At 37.6% G+C, this 19,226-nt stretch overlaps 1 protein-coding gene across 7 annotated transcripts in view; it reads right to left on the bottom strand.

Moving 5' to 3' along the window:
- Nucleotides 1–19,226, bottom strand: part of ERC1 (ELKS/RAB6-interacting/CAST family member 1) — a 297,951-nt gene that overhangs the window by 101,170 nt on the left and 177,555 nt on the right. For all 7 annotated transcript variants that reach the window (XM_054835847.1, XM_054835865.1, XM_054835858.1 and 4 more), the window contains one exon: nucleotides 6,008–6,168. In XM_054835847.1, the coding sequence (XP_054691822.1) occupies nucleotides 6,008–6,168 (161 nt within the window). The remainder of the gene's footprint in view (nucleotides 1–6,007; nucleotides 6,169–19,226) is intronic.

Raw genomic sequence — 19,226 nt, 5'->3', positions numbered from 1 at the left:
AATGCTGAAATCTATTAATAGAAAAGAAAAACACAACAAAACCTGTGCATTCATAACACGTTTTTCTCATTCTCACTTGAAAGAGGTCTAATTTCCTTGCACCATCCAGAAACTAAGTTCCAAGAATGACCAAAGGGATCACTTACTTACATTAAACCCAGTCCCCAGAAAACATATCTAGAAGAAAAAAAAAAAAATCTCCCATGGAATGGCATGGAAACAAGAGCACAGTGTAGCTAAATTCTCAGGAAGTTAATGGCTGGACCTCCTTTTCCCAGCTCCTCTCTACACATTAATAGTCTTAGAAATTACCGAGTGGAACAAACCCCTTTAACACCACCTGGTGTACTTTTCAGCAGTTGGTCTTGTTTCCAGGCGTGTCATGGCTCATTAAGATAGTACAGTACTTTCTCTCTACGAGACTGTTCTTGGGGACCATAGAACTCAAGATAAAATGAGATATGGAGGTTTTATCAAGACAGAACGGGACTGTGACATATCATGTCAAGATTTTAGTAGCAGAAAAAGCCACAGAAGGAAAAGTTTTTGGGGAAGGTGAAGAGTAAAACCAAACCAGCTACAAAGATAAATATAACTTCAAATACTTAAACAGAGTAAACCACAATAATCTAATTCTGTGTGTGCTCATATGGGCACCTCATTTACGTAGGTTTTGCTAAAGGTTCACTTCTTTGCTTTGCAGTTTATCTTTCTGTGAAACTTTGAGATTCAAAGCTCTCTCACCTACGTGAATCGTTTGACTGATCAGTTTTGTACTGCTGCCCATAAACAGGTTCAGCTTTTCTGCTTATTTCCATGATTCAGGACATCAAGTATCAGTGGCACTGAAAACGAAGCAGCAGGCTGCCTCTAATGCTGCCGCAACACTGAGCATCTCAGAGCGCTCAAAGGTTCATCGACAATGCAGGAGGACAAAAAGGGTAATAGGCTTCATTCCTTAATTGCCAAGAGAGAAAAAGTGCCAAAGAGATTATGTTTTCCCTCAAGCTTTCACCTGAATTAAAAAAGAATAGCAGAAGCCACCAAATTTGAAGGTAACAACGATCTACAATTACATCTATGAAAAGCCTAATGTTTCATTACAGTGAGAACTGTGGAGTTAAAAAAAAATAAAATTCTAGTCTTTCAATAAACTTTAGCCTCAAAAGATACACAATATATCTACACACTGTATTTCAGCTTTCCTATCGGATTCTGTGTGATTCACTTGGAGGTTAACAGCAGTTCCAAGGTCAGTTTATTTCCAATTATTTAAACGTAATGCCTGTATTGTCCAGTAATTAGAAATGGATAATTTTTTTTACATTACAGACCACTGCAACTGAACTTTTTACAACTTAAATGTCAAAATCTAACTGGGTGACTATATATAATTAAAATAAACATATATAATCATATATTTTATGCTTGAAAATTAAAAACGGACAAACCAATGGTAATAAGATATCATTGCGTTCATTTTCACTGTGTGCCCTGAAAAAGACATTTTAAAGAAAAAAAAAAATCTAATCTTATAGAAGAAAAAAAGGGACTGATGCAGATGCACTTGTTCAGTTTGCCCCAAACAGTAAATCCTACGGACACGGAGTGCCCCCTGTGGGATTTTAGCTTATTTGATTTCACACAAAGTAATTACAGGAGGTGCTTTGGTACCATTCCTGCAATCGCGTGATGGCCTGATATACCAAGTGGCCCATAGTCCAGTTCAATATGATGAAGAGTTTGTGTTGGGCCTGGAAAGCCATAGCTTGCAGGTGCAAGGTTAACATATTACTGCTTTGTAGCACTGGCAACAAACGCCAAGGGACTTCAAACTACAGGGACAACTGTTTATACACGTAAAACATACATGTACTTCTGCAACTAGGAATCACTTCCCCTCCGGAGAACTGCCGTTAAACCACAGGCATAAACCATAATTTCTCTAATGATAAAAAAAATATAATTCTTTAATTTCCAAGAAGATCATTTCTGATGAACTATCAAGTTATCATTGGATAGACATTGATACTTTTTTTTTTTTTTGCTGCTTTTGTTCACTATGGGTGCACACAACCTGAAATATTTTTGTTTGGTTAAACTGTTTGCTGCATTTGAAATTACTTCGCACCACATTTTGAATCAACTGATATTACTTTTCTGGCAAATAAACTATGTGCCAACTAATCAGTTTCTTTTGGACTACTTTCAATTTCATACCTCCAGACGACACTGTTTTATTGCTGAGAGGATGAACTTTTCAGAAGACAACCAACCTTAGCTTCCATTGACTACATTTTCAGTTGTGAGCGTCTGTGTGCGTGAGTTTGTCTTTTTCTTATCCGATAGCCAGAAAACGACGATGTGGACTTATCAACCACCTACCAAATATTTTTAAATGACTTGCATATCATGTAGGAAAACTGTAGCAGAGATAAGGATGAGCAGTCTTCCTGCATAGTACTGCTAGGTTGGCATCTTATTTTTAATAGTAGCCCTCGTGTAGCTCTCAGCAGGCCTTCCAACTCCGAGATGAAATAAGAAGGGAGTACAATAAACAGTGTCATTAAACTACAGAGGCCTGGTTCATCTCTGCTCACCGCTTACACTTTGTATCAACTGAAACACTATCTGTGAGATGCATTCATGTAATTAGAGACTACTGTGATAAATATTCAAAAGACCACTCATGTAAAGTCACGTAAGAAATCAAAAGACATTTTTGACAGCTTGATTTTGAAACATAAATTACAGTCTATGATAACAATTAATTCATCCGTAATATCCTTGATTATTTTTAAAGAAAAAAGAGGAGAGTAAATTATTCTTGGACAAGTAATAATCTTTCTGTTATGTGCCAGCAGGATGAAGGATTCAACTCTGAAGCGCCAACTACGTTATGTAAGTCTGCATCCCTTGAATTATAGGGCTAGCAGCAATTGCAATTAGCAAGAGAAGGCATAATTCAGGAAAGGCCTGTTGGACAGTTTTCCAGGTCTGAAAGAACAGATTGAGAAATGCTCCAACTGGGACTTTTCAACCCTGAAGCAGATGACTAGGAAGAATCTTCTGGTCCTTCTGACCATAACGAAAGGCCTGCCTAGTTAAAAAAAAAAAAAAAAAAATTCCCTTCTCTACATGCAGACACAGTGTCTGTTCCCCTTCCCTGTAAGTGCAGTGTCCGCTGCTACAGTTCTGGCAATTGCATGAGCTCGGCCCCAGATTAGACTGTTTGTGCTCGGTTATTTTCACACACTGCCAAAATTTGCTGACAACACCAGGAGAAAAAAAAGGGAAAGGAAAACTGGTGATTTTCAACAGTTTATAACTCAGCTCAGCCTAAGCAGGTTTTTATGGGACAAAGAACAGAGATTTCTCTGTAGACAGCACTTTATTCCTGCCTAATTTAAAAGATTTGCTGTGAATGATGGAAACATTAGAACTTCTTAAAGAAAACATAACAAAACAAAAATCCTAGCAGTTCACTAGTATTTTTTTACAGTAGATCATGTTTGGTGATATAAATAGAGAGACCATTATCTACCCCTATCATAATTATTTACAACAAAGGTTTTTTTAAAGAAAATGAAAATATTAGACTTAAAGGAAGAGGGCTTCAAAATACATAGTATTGCTTTAAGGAGTGAAATTTCTTACTTGGAATAATTCACACTTGTGCTATTCTAGTGCCACAGCACTCCCTAAGGAGTGTGAAATGATCTTCTCAGGGTTACAGAGTCAGTAGTAAACACAAGTTCTACTCTAAGGAACAGTATTTTAAATATATATTTTCATTAACGTAAGATGTAACAACTTCCTATTAAAGCCCAGAGGTAAATTTCTGGAGTCCTCTTGTTGCTTTAACACTTTCTTTCAGTCCATATCTAGAATCTCCTCAAGCAGCGTTTCCTAAGCTTTTTTTCTTGTATGCTCCCCTGCCCCACTAGCTGAGTGCAGGGTCCAGGCTGTTAAACTTACACCTCTTAACAAACCTCAAGTTTAATCAGTGCTGCTTTCGAGCACCTCCAACTTTTCCCAGTGAAGTATGCCCTAAAACTTGGGAAACAATATGGCTTTACTGTATCTTTGAACAGTATCTGTACAACAGCTATTGTTTTCAGTTAAGGATACCAAAACCAGCTAACTGCTTCACAAAATTGACCACTCATTCAATTACTGTTATTTTTTGAGTTGAAATAGTAGGGGACATTTTAACATTAGAAACCTTTTGCAAAACTAGAAAACAGATGAGAAGAGTGCTTTACATAAAAGGCATTGGCTGGGAAAGTAGGGCTACAAAGAATATACCAGTTTCTTTATGTAAATATTAGATATTTAATTGACTGGGAGTCCTCAGCAGAGACTTGTTTGCAACAGAGCCTCATGGTGAGGGTGAGTTTTTGAAGTTTGGATGCCTTTGGCAGCTTTATAGAACTTTAAGACAGACCAACTCTGACTAAAACATGCTCAGCTAGTTAACTATACAAACGTAATGTTTTTTCCATCTTTTTCTCCATGTGCTGACAGCATTACCATTCTCTCCAGTATTCTTCTTCCTTATGAGGTACAATGGATCTACCAGTTTATGCAGTTCCTGATACTACATTTCAGTACAACAACTTTCCAACAATAACTTAGCTAAGAGAGGTCATAATTTAAAAGAAGGGAGTAGTTATATTAAAGGCTCTTGAGCCACACAATTCCAAATACATTTCAGGATATACTGTACACTACGTGTATATTTTAACGAGAAGGTTTGGCAGAGCAGTTTGGCAGAAGAAAGTACTGCCAAGTGATTGGATATGGGATACATCTCCAGTTGCTTTGGATTCCCACATCACCTTAAGAGCTATTCTTCCCATCCCCCAGTACACCAACTCTCAAGGCAGTCAAATTTATAGCTCAAGAGAATTTTTTATTAAAAATAAAAAGTGTGGCTTTTAAGTACTGCAGTCTTCCAACGTCCTTATGCCAGGTCTAGATCAGACTGCTGTAGCTGAATATGAAGCTGGGGAGGTTTGGACCACTTTATACAGCACTCCTAAGTTAGAGTTTCAAGATCTAAGCCACCTCTCTTTCCATTTTGTAACAGCTGTTTTTCTATCCTTTCATTAAAAAAAAAAAAAAAAAAGAATGAAAGAAAAGGAAAGAGGCTTGCGTAGAAAAGTTAAATAAATAAATAATGGGTCACAAAACCACAGTGGAGGAACCACTGCTGGTCCTGCCAATAAAAATGTTCCTTCTCTTTAGGGCTGGCTAAACAACTGAAAGTGTTTCTAATGAACTGCTGGCAGCACTATCCATCATTGCACTAAATGGATTCATGTCTCCCTAAACTGAGGATAACTATTTATCTATAACGCACGGTCAGAAATTAGGAAGTATTTAAGCCTTAGAAGTCTAATTCCTCACTTCTCCCCACCTCCTCAAAGCTTGGTTTTATTCAGGCCTCCTTATGTAAAGATGACAAGAGAAGCCTGACTGATAGAGTACTTCAAACCCTGTTCCAGTGCTAATGAATCATTCGCATGAGTTTGAAAAATACTTTAGCAGACCGGACATCTGCAGTCTGATTTCAGCATTACAACTACCTGACATTGTGTTGATCTCTTCCCTCTTTCCTTTTTGTCATTTGTTACAATGACTTGTGTCTTCCCTTAAAGTAGATTATAGGCTACTCAAAGCAAAATGGTACATTCATAAGATGCACAAATTAATTGAGTTCAAATAATTTTTTAGGGTCTTTGAAGATGCTATTATGCAAACAATAGTAGTCTACTGCAAACGATTAGAAGGAAGAAATGTTTTTGAGCTCTAACAGAAGTGTGAAAGTAATGTAGGTAATCCCTGGTCAGCAGTCACTTCTGAAGGCTCGACTGATTAGATATGTAGCTGCTATCTACAGAGACATATTCATACAGTGGTTGTCTTTAGACTACCAGGTATCAGAGGAGAATTCTGAGATATCTATAAAACTTGCCTACAAATAATGAAAAGAAACACTTACTTCATCTCCAGGACTTCCTCCAAATGTTTCCTTCTTTCAGCTCGTAGGTTGGTCAAATGGGTTTCCTTCTCAGCCAAAGACTGTTGTGTAGAGGACAATTTTGCTTTCATGGACTCCAGCTCCTGCTTAACCTTCTCCATGGCCATCATCAGCTCTTCTACCTAAAACATTTTTGGGGAAGACAGGAGGAAAGAAAAATAGCATATATGTGAACAGCTGGAACTTACTAAATGTGACAACTAAATTGGAGCACAAAGGTTACCAGTGCATGTACGCTGCACTACACTTCTGTAGACTGGAAGCATCATCTAGTGCTGTGGATAGTACATTACGCTTGACTGAAGCAACATTACGGTCTGTGAATTAACATAGTCTGGTTACTGGAATGTTACCATTACAATACCAAATTACAAATCTTCAACTCTTCAGTATTTCTGTTTCAGCAAATGTACCGCAAGGATAAATTATGGCCTATGTGTATTGAAATCAGCTCACAAAAATGCTAGGTATTAAATAGAATACATCAATAATACACCAAAAGTATAAAAAACTTTCTCTGTAAATGATGCCTAAAGAAAAACTAGATAAGCACTTTAAGAACAAGGGTAATATTTCCAAAACAGAAAGAGGACTTGGTTCCCATGAAGATCTAAGTATGGCTACTTCCCTCAGAATATCTGTTGAACAATGCTTACAGGCATGTTTTGTGATTTACCAATATAAAAGACATTCAAAGAGTTGCTGATAGCAGACAGGTACAGCAGAACAATGCTGGTATCTTCGGCAAATGGGAAAGGTTCAGAATTAACAAGATTGCAAATTCTAGCATAGCTGTTACACAGATGAACATAATCATATTTTATTTTGCACTTGGAGCAGGTTCTGTCTCAGCTAGAATTTATCACTAATTAACATGCACAAACACAATAAATGCTCAAGTATAATTACATGTAACATACAAAACCCTCTGGATATTATTTTAATAATTTTATAAAATTGCTCAATGGCACACATTACCTTCACTGACTTCTTCCATATAGATTTTCTCTATCACAACCAAGTGTTCATAAACAATTTTATAATGTGCTTCAAATGGGAGAAATTCAGATGCTACTATTGCACATAATCAAGCACTTGTATACATTTAGTATGACAGCACTGCATTGCATTTATATCCCTGCATAACAATCAACTTGTTCTCCACCCCGGAAGTGAATTACTGAAATTACATTAACCTCAATTTCTACTTACATGTTTTTACAAAGAGAGTTGGGCACATCACTTGCTATACAGGTGCTGGAGGATGGAAGGTATGAAACATACCACCTCTTGCTTTAATAAATCCTGTACTCCTAAAGGCAGAGCTAATGACTCAGGACAAACAAGGACAACAAGATTGGTTTTCATCCCCAATTAGTGATAAAGAAACATACAATTCAGAAGCACCAGATTTATAAAAATCTAGCATTGACATTGTGCAGTGATTACTGCAGAAAGCCTATCTACTTCCACTCAAATCCAGGTGACAGAAAGCATTCTTCTTATGCCCAGCAAATTAAGAAAAAATTAAAATATGCGATTATCAAAACATACAGCCAATAATTCATCTAGTAATCAGTAGACCCAATGAGCATTTCAGTGACACATAGTCCAAACTGGCTAGCATGCATATAACAACCAAACTTTTCCTGTCTTATTAGTGTTTAGTGTGCAAAAAAAAATAAAAAAAAAATCAGAAACGCTGTCAATTTTTAAAACAAAGAGAAAACTCCATAAAATGAAATGAGTAACATGTCAGAAAAGAACACAAAGAAAAATCGCAGAAACAATGAATAGCAAGAATATTACTAGGATGGAAACTGATGCCTAGAAAAATAGCAATGTGCTGGGGAAGTGAAGGTGTACTGGCGTATCAGCTTCTAGTGTATCAGCTGTTGCTTCCCTTGGGTGGATCAGAATTACCTACATAAACATTTTCCTTTAAACTGAGGAGAAAAGAGGCATGCCAATTACAAACCCCTCTGCTTATAAAACCACCTCAAATGAACAAGCCCCCAGTCAACTGCAACAATCAAACTAGCTTGTGTCAATCTGTCAGTTGCCAAGATAAAACAATCTTTGAATCATAATTACTGAAAATAAATCATAGAATCATAGAATGGTTTGGGTTGGAAGGGACCTTAAAGATCATCTAGTTCCAACCCCCCTGCCATGGGCAGGGACACCCTCCACTAGACCACGTTGCCCAAAGCCTCATCCAACCTGGTCTTGAACACTTCCAGGGAGGGGGCATCCACAACCTCTCTGGGCAACCTGTTCCAGTGCCTCACCACTCTAACAGTGAAGAATTTCTTTCTAACATCTAATCTAAATCGACCCTCCTTCAGCTTAAACCCATTACCTCTTGTCCTGTCACTACACTCCCTGATAAACAGTTCCTCACCATCTTTCCTGTAGGCACCCTTCAGGTACTGGAAGGTGCTCTAAGGTCTCCCTGGAGCCTTCTCTTCTCCAGGCTGAACTGCCCCAACTCTCTCAGCCTGTCGTCATAGGAGAGGTGCTCCAGCCCTCTGATCGACTTGAAGCAACATCTTTTCCATAATCAGGTTTGAAAGATTTCTGACACCTTTCATTCCATTCTCAGTCATCAAGATTCGTGATGCTAACACTGATGGGCTGCTTTGCTTGATGCAGATCTGCAACATAACAACTCTGTGCTGTTAAGATGACACAACAAGGCTAGAGGCTGATACCTAGGCCAAGGCTCCAAGATCTAACTCTGCAGGAGTACTCTGCAGTAGTGGTTATTGCTTAATCTTCTCATTGCTCCATTTGGTAATGCTTTTAATTCTAAGGTTATATCCTGTATTTTTGCAGGTTAACAGAAAATTGATCTAATCATGTATTAGGAATGGCCGGAATGAAAGTGGCTTTTAAACTGTGCCAACAACTTAGTTCACGTAACTGCCATTACCTTCCATACTCTCCAGAAAGTACCGTTTGTCATGCGATTTACGAAAGACAAAATTCACCAAGAATAGTGATGACTGTATTCACAATAAAGACTTCATTGTTCAGATTCATCAAGTTATAGATATTCCATGGGAGCATTTCAATTAAACTTCTACAAAACAAAACATTTCATTTGGCAGCTTATGAATCTTAGTGTAGACCTGTCTGTATATGTCCTCGCAAGCAGTCCTGTGAGAAATGATACAGGAATATTCGCTTGGAAGCAAACTGCTTGCAAAGCACATGTAATTTAGCCTATACAAAAAACTACAAATCGACCCTTGATTATTTTTTTCCCCTGAGAGCAGCTAATTATATAATAAAGAAAAACTCTTTGCCAAGAACCAGACTTCTTGGCATACTGAGACATTTTCAGAGACATGCTGTTGACATTTCTAATTTCACTGTAGGTAAGCTTGTGCCCTGTCAGTTATAACTAGAAAGTTTCCATTTCAGAAGGTGTAATAAAGTGCATTTCTCGATCCTCTTTTCTTTCTGCTGAAATGATAGTATGTAAAGCAGAGTGTATCTTTGACTCTTTATGACTCACCTGTGATTCAGTTCTCTGTAGACAGGCCTGAAAGGCCTTCATGCATTCTGAGCAGGATGGATCTGCACAGAACTTAAATAGAGACCTTTTTTTTAATTGTTTTTAGGCCCTAAGTGACTTGGCCAGGTAACAGGTTATCTTAAAGTAAGAACATAAAGCTGAATGAAGTTTCCATTAGAGGAGAGAGTTTCTGAGAGACTGAACAAACTACGTGAAAGAGGGCAAACTATGTAAATTAGATTACTATGGGAATCACAGTAATGGAAAAGGGAAATGTCAACACAGGACAAATTGTTTACATAGTATTACATCTCCTTAGAAAGCATGAACACAAGGTGGAGGAAAAAAAGGCAGTAAAACAGGAGAAGTTTATCTACCATGTCAATGGCAGCCTGTAAAGAAAGAGAAGAAATTATGTAGTACGAAACAAAAAAAATTGAATCCTTTTCAGGAGACTGTCTACCATCATAACCTCCCCTGCTCCTACAATCTCTGCATTTAGGTTCTTCTGATGCAACTGTCATAATCAGAAAACAGACTGTTGCATAGACATACAGATACCACATTATGTCCTAGTATGTGGTGTTTCTGGTAAGCTCTTCTGGACACTGGGTAATGTGAAGCCAGGTACTTCCAAAGAGCTTGGTCAAGTTCTCCAAAAGTCTTATTAATAGCCAGTAAAAATTGAGAAAGGGACTGGATATGAAAAACGTTAATGAGGCTGTAACCCTACCAACCTCTGTACTAGCTCCTGGAAAGATTACTGATGATCAGGACAGGCAAGCTCAAGTTCCCACCTGATAAGAGAGAACTGATGCACTACTGAAAATTTCTGAGACGCAGTAGATATTTCATGCTAGGAAGAAAGCTACATCAACTTATATGGTTTGTATTGGTTGCCTCTTAAAATCAGAGCCCAAAGACTCCAATACCTAAGGTCAATCTAGACAGACAAGCTAACTAAGGCAGCCTCAGGATCTCCCAACACTTCAGTGGTTTTAAATTACAATACAGTGGGGCAGCTACTTTTCAGTCTTTCTTCAAAAAAGAGGTATTCCAGCCCTCTGATTGTTTTCATGGCTCTTCTCTCTCTTGTGCTGGGGACTCCAGAGCTGGACACAATACTCCACGTGGGGTCTCATAAAAGCTGAGTAGAGGGGGAGAATCACCTCCCTCAACCTGCTAGCCACACTTTTTATGCAGCCGAGGATATGGTTGGCTTTTTGGGCTGCAAGCACATATTGCCAGCTCACGTCCAGTTTTTCATCCACCAGTATCCTCAGTTCTTCTCTGCAGGGCTGCTCTCCATCCATTCATCCCCCAGTCTGTACTGATGTTGGGGATTGCCTCAAACGAGGTGCAGGACCTCGTACCTGGTCTTGTTGAACTTCAAGAGGCTTTTCACTGCTTCAGCTAAAGTTTCAGTCATCCAGATGGTCCAAGGTATCTGTTAGTCTTTCTATTTTTCCTTCCTCATTCATTTTTTTTCTTTTGATCAAACATAAAAGACTGCATATCTATCCATAATTAAAGGTTTCAAAGGGAACAACAAAGGGACTTGACTATTACACCAAGAACTCTACTCCTAAACTGGAGATACAGTACTTTAGATGCAGTGGTACATGGGAAATGTATAGTTTAATGTTTAATTACATGCCTGAAAAGAGATTTTTATGCTTCTGATTTAAGGGAAGAAATTCTTTTTCTTTCAATATATATACATAGACACAGTGGGCTATGGGATAGCAGCTTATATTCATTATTGTGTCTCAAAAGTTGCAGGCAGAAAACAAAATGATGAAATATTAGAGAATAAAGATACAAATACCAACAAAAACAATTAATTTTCCATGAGCATTATATAAATCAATCACTAGAGATCTTATTTTTCAAAACTACCTCAGCAGACTAACTTGTATATTTAAAATGATTTGATTTCTGAACATAGACCTTGTATAAACAAGAAATTCCGATTACAAGACAAAATGTACTAGAAATCTGTACTTTTGCCCAGAATGAACTAGGCCAGCAAAACAAAAAGTCTTGCAATTACAAGTCAGTAGTGAGAACACTACAAATAATTAACATTAACATTTCTCATAAAGTACAGCTCTCTCAGAGGATGCTCTCCTTTTTCACAGCTCTTGAGTTTTTAAACTACTTTTCATTTCACTGTGTACATTACTGAAATGATAAAGGGGCTGCAAATTTCTGCACTATCTTTTACTTAGTCGAACTGATCAGACTGCAGGACAGAGGGAAGAGAAAGAAATAGACATTAAAAAAAAAAAAAAAAAGACAAAGACAAGAGTTCTGGCTCCATGCAAACTTGTTTGGATCCCAAGAAATTTTCCCAGAACAGATGTTAAGACATGGAAAAAGCACAGGCCAGACTTGGGACTTAAGTATGTAATTTAACTGCCTCAAGTAACATATTACAGGGAGAAAGCATTGAGTCTGACATAACTTGGAATGCCAGCAGGACCAGATGGTTTGCTTAAATCACAAGCTAATAAACCTTTACACAAAGTAAGAGGGAAATGAATTATGGTTTCATCATAGCCCCATTTTCGTTAAAGCAGCAGGGTGGCTTTAGGTACTCTTAAAGACTATATCCAAGACACTTAACTAAGTTCTTGGCTATTCCAAATCAAGGGAACAACTTTCAAATTCTTACAAATATTGGGAAAGCTGTTAGGCATAGCTTTTTGAGAGCTAAAAATATTGGAGCAGAATAACAGAAATAAGTAAGCAGTAACAAAAAAAATCTTCACACCCTCCCACTCCTGATAAAATTAAAATGTAATTTCTGGTTTGGAAGATAAGGACAGCCCTCAACTAAGAGAACAGCTGAAAGCTCTGCCACACTGAGAGGAATGCATCATGGCTACTGGCTTCTCTACTATGACAATGTGACTACCACCAATCCTTTTGAAGCAGATACATAAGGGGCTAAGATCCTTTATCTTCATTTTTATTCTGTAATTGTAGGCACTATAAAGATACACTAAGGTGAACAGATGTTCACCTAAAGAGAGCATTCTTCCCTGCACTATACTTATCACCCTATATAGCTGCTTCACTACTTCTATGTGGTCACTGTTAATGAACATTGCCCTACGATCCTATGCAGACAAGTGAAAAACTCTTTCTTTTTTTTACTTTTTTTCTTCACAAGTTGGAATTCCTTAGTTGAAGATCCTACCTAAACACACTCAGAAATAAACACAGCAGAATATTGTGCAACAATTAAGATGTTTCTATACATCACATTTACCTCCATCTCAAAGAGGATGCCAGATTTACAGCACCCCTTTTGCCAAGGTCAACCGTGTATAACGCTAGAGGACCGTGGCAGACTGTGCACAGGGGGAAGGCGAGGAGTTCTGCTTTGTTCACAATAAAGAGGGGAGTTAGTGTCAAAGCTGTGAAAATGGCTGGTGGATTATCAGTTCTCCAGAGAAAAGACAGAATCTTCTGATCATTTGTAATATACAGCAGTAATTTTAGGGATGAACTTTGTGTTTCTTTACATCAGTGTGTGGCTTTCTTAAGTCTTTGTGCCTTTAATTTTTAGGTTGTTAGGACTTTGTACATTCAGCAACCCTGATAAAATACAGTGGGTTTTGTGGCTTAACAGAACTGGTGTCACTGTCCCATTCTTACACTATTAATTGGGAGAAAGGAGAAGAGAAAGAGAGACAGAACAAAAGACTGTGGTCTGAAAAGCTGCAGGATACTGTAGTTGAATACAAATTGTCTTATGACTGCGAAAGTGAGAAATAGCTGATGTCTCTGGCTTCCATGAGTTGGTCTCTCAACAAAAACTTTTATTATAAAAAACCTCATCTGATAATGAACAGGAGTTAATGCTCTGTGTTGCTCCTTACTGTCTCCACTGATGGCTCTAGGCAATGAAGAACACTGATATTCAACTCATCAGATACTTGACATTACCATGTTACTCCTGCAGAACCCACAGAAATAGAAATACAGGAGTCTCTGTCAAGGAGAACATTACTTGAGTATCATTCAAGAGTGCTTTTTGCACTCTGAGAGCACTGAGCTCTTGTATGAAGGAAGAGGAATCAAAATTCACAGATGTTTGGAAAAGAGAAGACTCTTGATCCTCCAGACTTCAGGCCTAGTCAGGAATAAGTCACAGCTGTGTCCTGTTAGGATGTTTGGAGGTAGCTTTGACAGTTGTATCTCCTAAAGGAGGGCCATAAGCCATATAAATAAGCAATGGCCTACTGCTGGGACAAGAACTCTTGAGAAGGAAGCAATAATTGTCTCTGCTTAACACAGACAAAATATTTGAGTCAGGCCTGGAAACAATAAGTGAAAAACTGAATTCTGATTTCTACTGAGGACAGAAATCTGTTGTGGTCTCTAATATCTGAAGACTACAAGAAGTTACAATTTTATTTCTGCATTTTCCTCACCTGGAACCATTACCCGATGAAGTATTCTCATGCTTTTTAACTCTTGCAGCCATACCAAATATCCTGTTTTATTTTACATGGATCTACAGTCTTAGGAAACTGTCTCGTGTTTATCTTCTGTGGCTAGCAATGAATCTCTCCAGCTCCTTGGGAACACAGCAGCAAAATTACTTCAAGGAATAACAAACAATTCAAGGCATAACAATCTTGTAAAAACCTGGATTTTGATCACCATTTAAAAATCTCTACAGAGGCAGAGAGACTAGAATTTAGCGCATTTAGCACATTCTGCACACAATCATTTAGCACAATTTGTTACATCCAAACAGATTTTCTAAAACTATGGTTAATTCATGATACTTCAGCCACAACTCGAAACATGGACATCTTCCAAGTAACTTAACGTTTCTTTGGGTACATCTACTCTGTGATTGCTGCTAAGGTAGCAGTAGCAACTGGGCCAAAGGAAGCCTTTCAGCTCAAACTAATTGCCCAAGGATTTCAGCAGTGTTTTTTACAACCCTTCTGCAGACCGTGCTGATTTCCATGTTGCTGCATTTTAGACAGTTTCAGGTTAACTAGGATATGTCACCATGACAGACAGTTTAGACATAACTGAATAATATTCAAAGTAAGTATTTAATGCTGTGCTGCACAGCATAGCATTGATTGTCAATTTAGATAGCATACATTGATTCTCCAAAGAGAAAAATTCTGGGATGGTCTATTAACTCACTACAAGTAGTGAAAAAATGGTATATGCTAATTCCACATACAATTCTAACACTCTTCCCAAAAGACACGAAGGATCATGAACATGAAAGCACAGTTATTATGTGAAAGCACATGCGTTGCCCCAGGACGGTTGAACATGTGGCTAACTGAAGAAGTACAATGTCATTGGCAAGCTCAGGAAAGTTTCCACCTTGTGGTAGCAAAACTTTGGCATTGTAGTTAACAGAAAGCAAACAGCAGAACCTAACCACAATAACTAAAAAGTAATCCCACTGTACTGAGCCAGCTGAACTCAGGCTGAAATTCAGTGACGGGTTTGAAGGAATCTGACAGTAAACAGCAGTACAGCAAAGTTTGGAAGCTTTTGTGTGAGTAGGAAACATTTCAGAAAAGAGGCATCCTCAATTTAATGAGCCTCAAGTTTGTCATGCTTCTGTGTTTTCCTATATAGGAGAATGGTCTGGAAAGGAATATAATTTCTTTTCTTCTGGATTGTGGGGAAAAGATCAATTATATCAGAAAAAGACTATACATTTTTAAATTTATTAATCTAACGCACAAGTCTAATGACCTTTTCTATTGCTCTAATCTACATATTATTGTATTACACTTGCATCTAAGATTGCAGTTAAAAAACGCAACTGAAAAATGGAAAAGAAATTCTAAGTAAAAAAAGCACAAGACTAGCTTTAAACAAATATTAACATAAGTATTAGCTTGGGCTCTTACAATTCCAAGCAAGCACAATGTAACCAAATCTGCAAGACTTTGATTTTCTCTTGAGCCACAACAAATAAAATATCGTCTAGAAGTAGGTACTTGAGAAAATAATATAACAAGTAGAGAGATGCCAAGATAGAGCTTTGTCTGGAATACTTGACTATAATAAAAGGCATAATGTGAAATCAGTATTTATCTATTAAACAACAAAAACGGATAAAAATCCAGACCAAATGATCTTAAAATCAGCATTTGCACCAAATTTCTATGTAACAGTTTCCATCAGTACTTCTCATTTCATTAAATGAAAAGGTGACTTATATGGAGAAATGCTCAATGTATATTTTGAACAGAGCTTAATCGACCTTTCAGTGTCCCAAATTCTTCTAAAAGTCAAACTTTGCCCAGTTCGCAGCCTTAAATGAGTGCAACAAATCAGACAAAACCAAAAGATTTAGAAGTTTTTTGCCCTATAATGGTAGAAAGAGATCTCTGTCCCAAAGTCTTTTGGCATGATTTTCTATTCATCTCCCCCCCCCCCCCCCCCCCCCCCCGGCTCCATGCATTCTTCTCTACTGGAGGCAAAAAAAAAAAAAATCTCCCAAACCCCCAACTTGGCACAGCTGAACACATCTAAGACAGAAAAGAGTAAAAATTCCACTCTGTCGCACCTCTTAAAAGGTACATTACTGAATACACAGGGAATTACCTACCAAATCACCCTTCCCATGTAAGGAGTGTGATTCAATACAAATCTGTGTATTCTCAAAGGAAGAGGCTACGTAATCCATTGAAATACCTGGGGAGAAGCAGTGCTTCTAAAAATGATCGCAATCATATTCATTGACAAGGACATAGTGCACAGTAAACTCCACCTAGCCAAAATGCTTTCTCTAACCAGAGGAAAAGAATCAGACAAAAGAATGAAAAAAATATATCTCTTGAGAGCCTTCAGGCTGACAACTGACTTAAAAAGCTCTTGAAAAAATTTATATCAGTAACAGAAATTAAAATATAAGGTTTTAGCACAATTTTTTTACTTAATATGAATTAAATACGCATATTACTTCGTACATGTACGTATATACATACACTCAAAAATCAAAATGAGTTTGGCAGACTTTTACAGAAAGGAGCTTTGCAGAAAATATTCAAGAGAAGCACAGCCAAAGAGAATGTAAACCGCTTAGAAAGATCAGTGGGAAGCAATGAGGCTCCAGCACCTTCACCCCAAAACCATATCTCAGGTTAGTGCCTCGATCTCCAATCACTTGGTTTATCAAACTTCTCATTAGGGGACACAGAAGAAGAGACAAAAACATTTATTAAACGCAAACTGTCGAGCATGTGTTACAGAGCAGTCAGAACTCTGATGTTTCTACAGTGCTCAGAAAACACCTATAGGTAAGTGGTTCATGAGAAATTCCACTTTATATTTTCCATTTACTGGGACCTGAGAGGTATCATTCAAAACCTGTCTAGAATTTCTGTACAGTAACTTACAGGTAAGAGAGAAAAGGCTCTTGGAGGCTGCACTCTGCATTCAAACCTCTGCAGACCTTGTACTTATAATAAGGAAATCATGGTGAACAGGAAAGGGGGAAAAAGGAGAGAACTGTGAAGGAGGTTTTAGTTATTAACCTATTTCATATTTATTTTTCCTCAATAAACAGATATGAATTTTGAAGTAGAGAATTTCAGAAGTCTTGTAATCAACACATTTTACATGTAATATGTATCTGAAAGAACATTAAATTCTGCTGAAATAACTTATAAAGATAGTGGGAGAAAGGAATTAGCGTAAGAAAATACATTTAAACAATACATTACTATTACAATATTCAGTATTTTATTTTTTCTCAAAAGGCAGAGAAATCTGCCCTGTGAAGGATAAAAAGTGACAGTGTATGAACACAGATATAGCTATTTATAGGCCTACATACTTAACCTCATTTAAAATTTCCCACTGAGAACCATAACCTCAAAAAAAGTTGATAGAAGGTGTCAAGATCAGACTGCTAACTCAGAAATTTCAGTTTAAGTAACTACTTAAGGAAGGAATGAACAGGTAATGGCCAGTATTTCATGTGTTTATTTGCTGTGACATTTTAGAGTAAGGAGTAGATGTTAGCTGATACTATACAAAGAGTGCATTTAAGCAGGAGTTTGATAATGCTAAGATATTAATGAGATAACAGAGCTGCGCTACTATCAGCAGAAATACTACTTAAATTTCTAAAATGTACTGCTTTTCAAATTTGAAGGAAATAAAATAAGATAGAGAAACATGTTGTGGTCAGGCAGTGCACCATCTCACTTGTAGAAATAGCAGCCTATTGTAAAGGCCACAAAAACAGCTTCTGCTAAAAATATGTTTAGTAATACTACTAAGCAATTCCTGCCTCCATTTGTCAGTCTCGCCCCCACAGTTCAACGCTTCCTCAGATGTGCCTCAAGTTCTGCATGAGGATCCATGAACCAGAACAGCGAATTTTTTCACGTGAAAAAATTCCTTCAAAAAATAAGATAATTCTTATTATTAATTAGGTCACTGCTCCATTTCACAACATGGCCCAGAAAGACCCAAGCTGGGAAAACTGAAGGGATGCGCATGAAACAGGAAGATGAAAGTGAGCGAAGAGAGGGTGGGCACAAGTATCGTAGGCCAAGACATATTTATGAACTATGCCCTCCAGTAATGAAGGCTCAAAGGGCAAGTCATTCCAATACTGTGCTCCTTGAGCCAAGGACCTGACGCTACTTAATTTTGATTCACACTGAATCACAGAAGCTGAACTTCTGTTTCATTTTGTTCCACAAAAAAGGCCTTATTCTTTCATGAAGATCAAAACATATTTGCAGCATTATTCTGGATGATGATGATGACTAAATTGATATACAAGATAACCTCCTGCCTTCCACTGCAGGAGAAGGGATGGTAAGATGCACCAGCACAGTGAAAGACAGTTTGAGAGCAAAACAGGGCCTTTTGCCAAAGATGACCTCCAGCAGTTTTTCCTAGGGAAGTAAAACTACCACTGTATTTTTGAGCAGGGAAAAACTTTTTTTTTCTTTTTTTTTTTTTCCCCCTGAGGAATGTAACAACAGCTTTACTAAAGTAAACTCAGATTTGGTTAATTCAGAAAGAGTGCCTGGATCCACATTTGGTTTTGCCATCTCTAATAGAAAGAACTTTATGATAGAAGCGTTTATCTGAGAAATCCTACCTTCAGCCTTATGGAGAATACTTAAAAGGAGGTCTCCATACACCTTCTGACCTTCAACCTAGAGGGCTGAACTAGTGGGATCAGCCATAGTTTTACATAACTCCACAGCTGTAAGGAATTTACAGCAATATTTACAACAGGACTCACAAGGTGCACAACAAAACCAGGTGAATATGTTAGAATGAACTTGAAAAACTTTCAAGTCTTAATATCTCTGTAAGACTCCCTCATCTGCCTTCTGTATGGCAGGGTTTCTGTTATACAGAACAATAAAGTTAATAAAACTATGTCCAATCCAATGGGTGCACTGTTCCCAGCAGGAAATGCCTGACTTTATTTTGTCATAGATGAAAGAAAGAACAGGTTTAAGATCCTGAAATAAACAGAAAGCTTTAGTCAGCTGGAGACATCTTGGCTTATAGAGATTGTGTATTAACGCAGTTAACCCACTGCCTCAGTTAATACACACAGCCAGGATATTTTCAAACACTGGATTAAAGAGAGCAAGATTTTAATCTGAAACGGTTATC

The sequence above is a fragment of the Grus americana genome, chromosome 1 (genome assembly GCF_028858705.1).
Source record: "Grus americana isolate bGruAme1 chromosome 1, bGruAme1.mat, whole genome shotgun sequence".
In the NCBI taxonomy this organism is placed as follows: Eukaryota; Metazoa; Chordata; class Aves; order Gruiformes; family Gruidae; genus Grus; species Grus americana.
The sequence above is the reverse complement of the archived record's forward strand: the minus strand, read 5'-3'. Positions and strand labels throughout refer to the sequence as shown.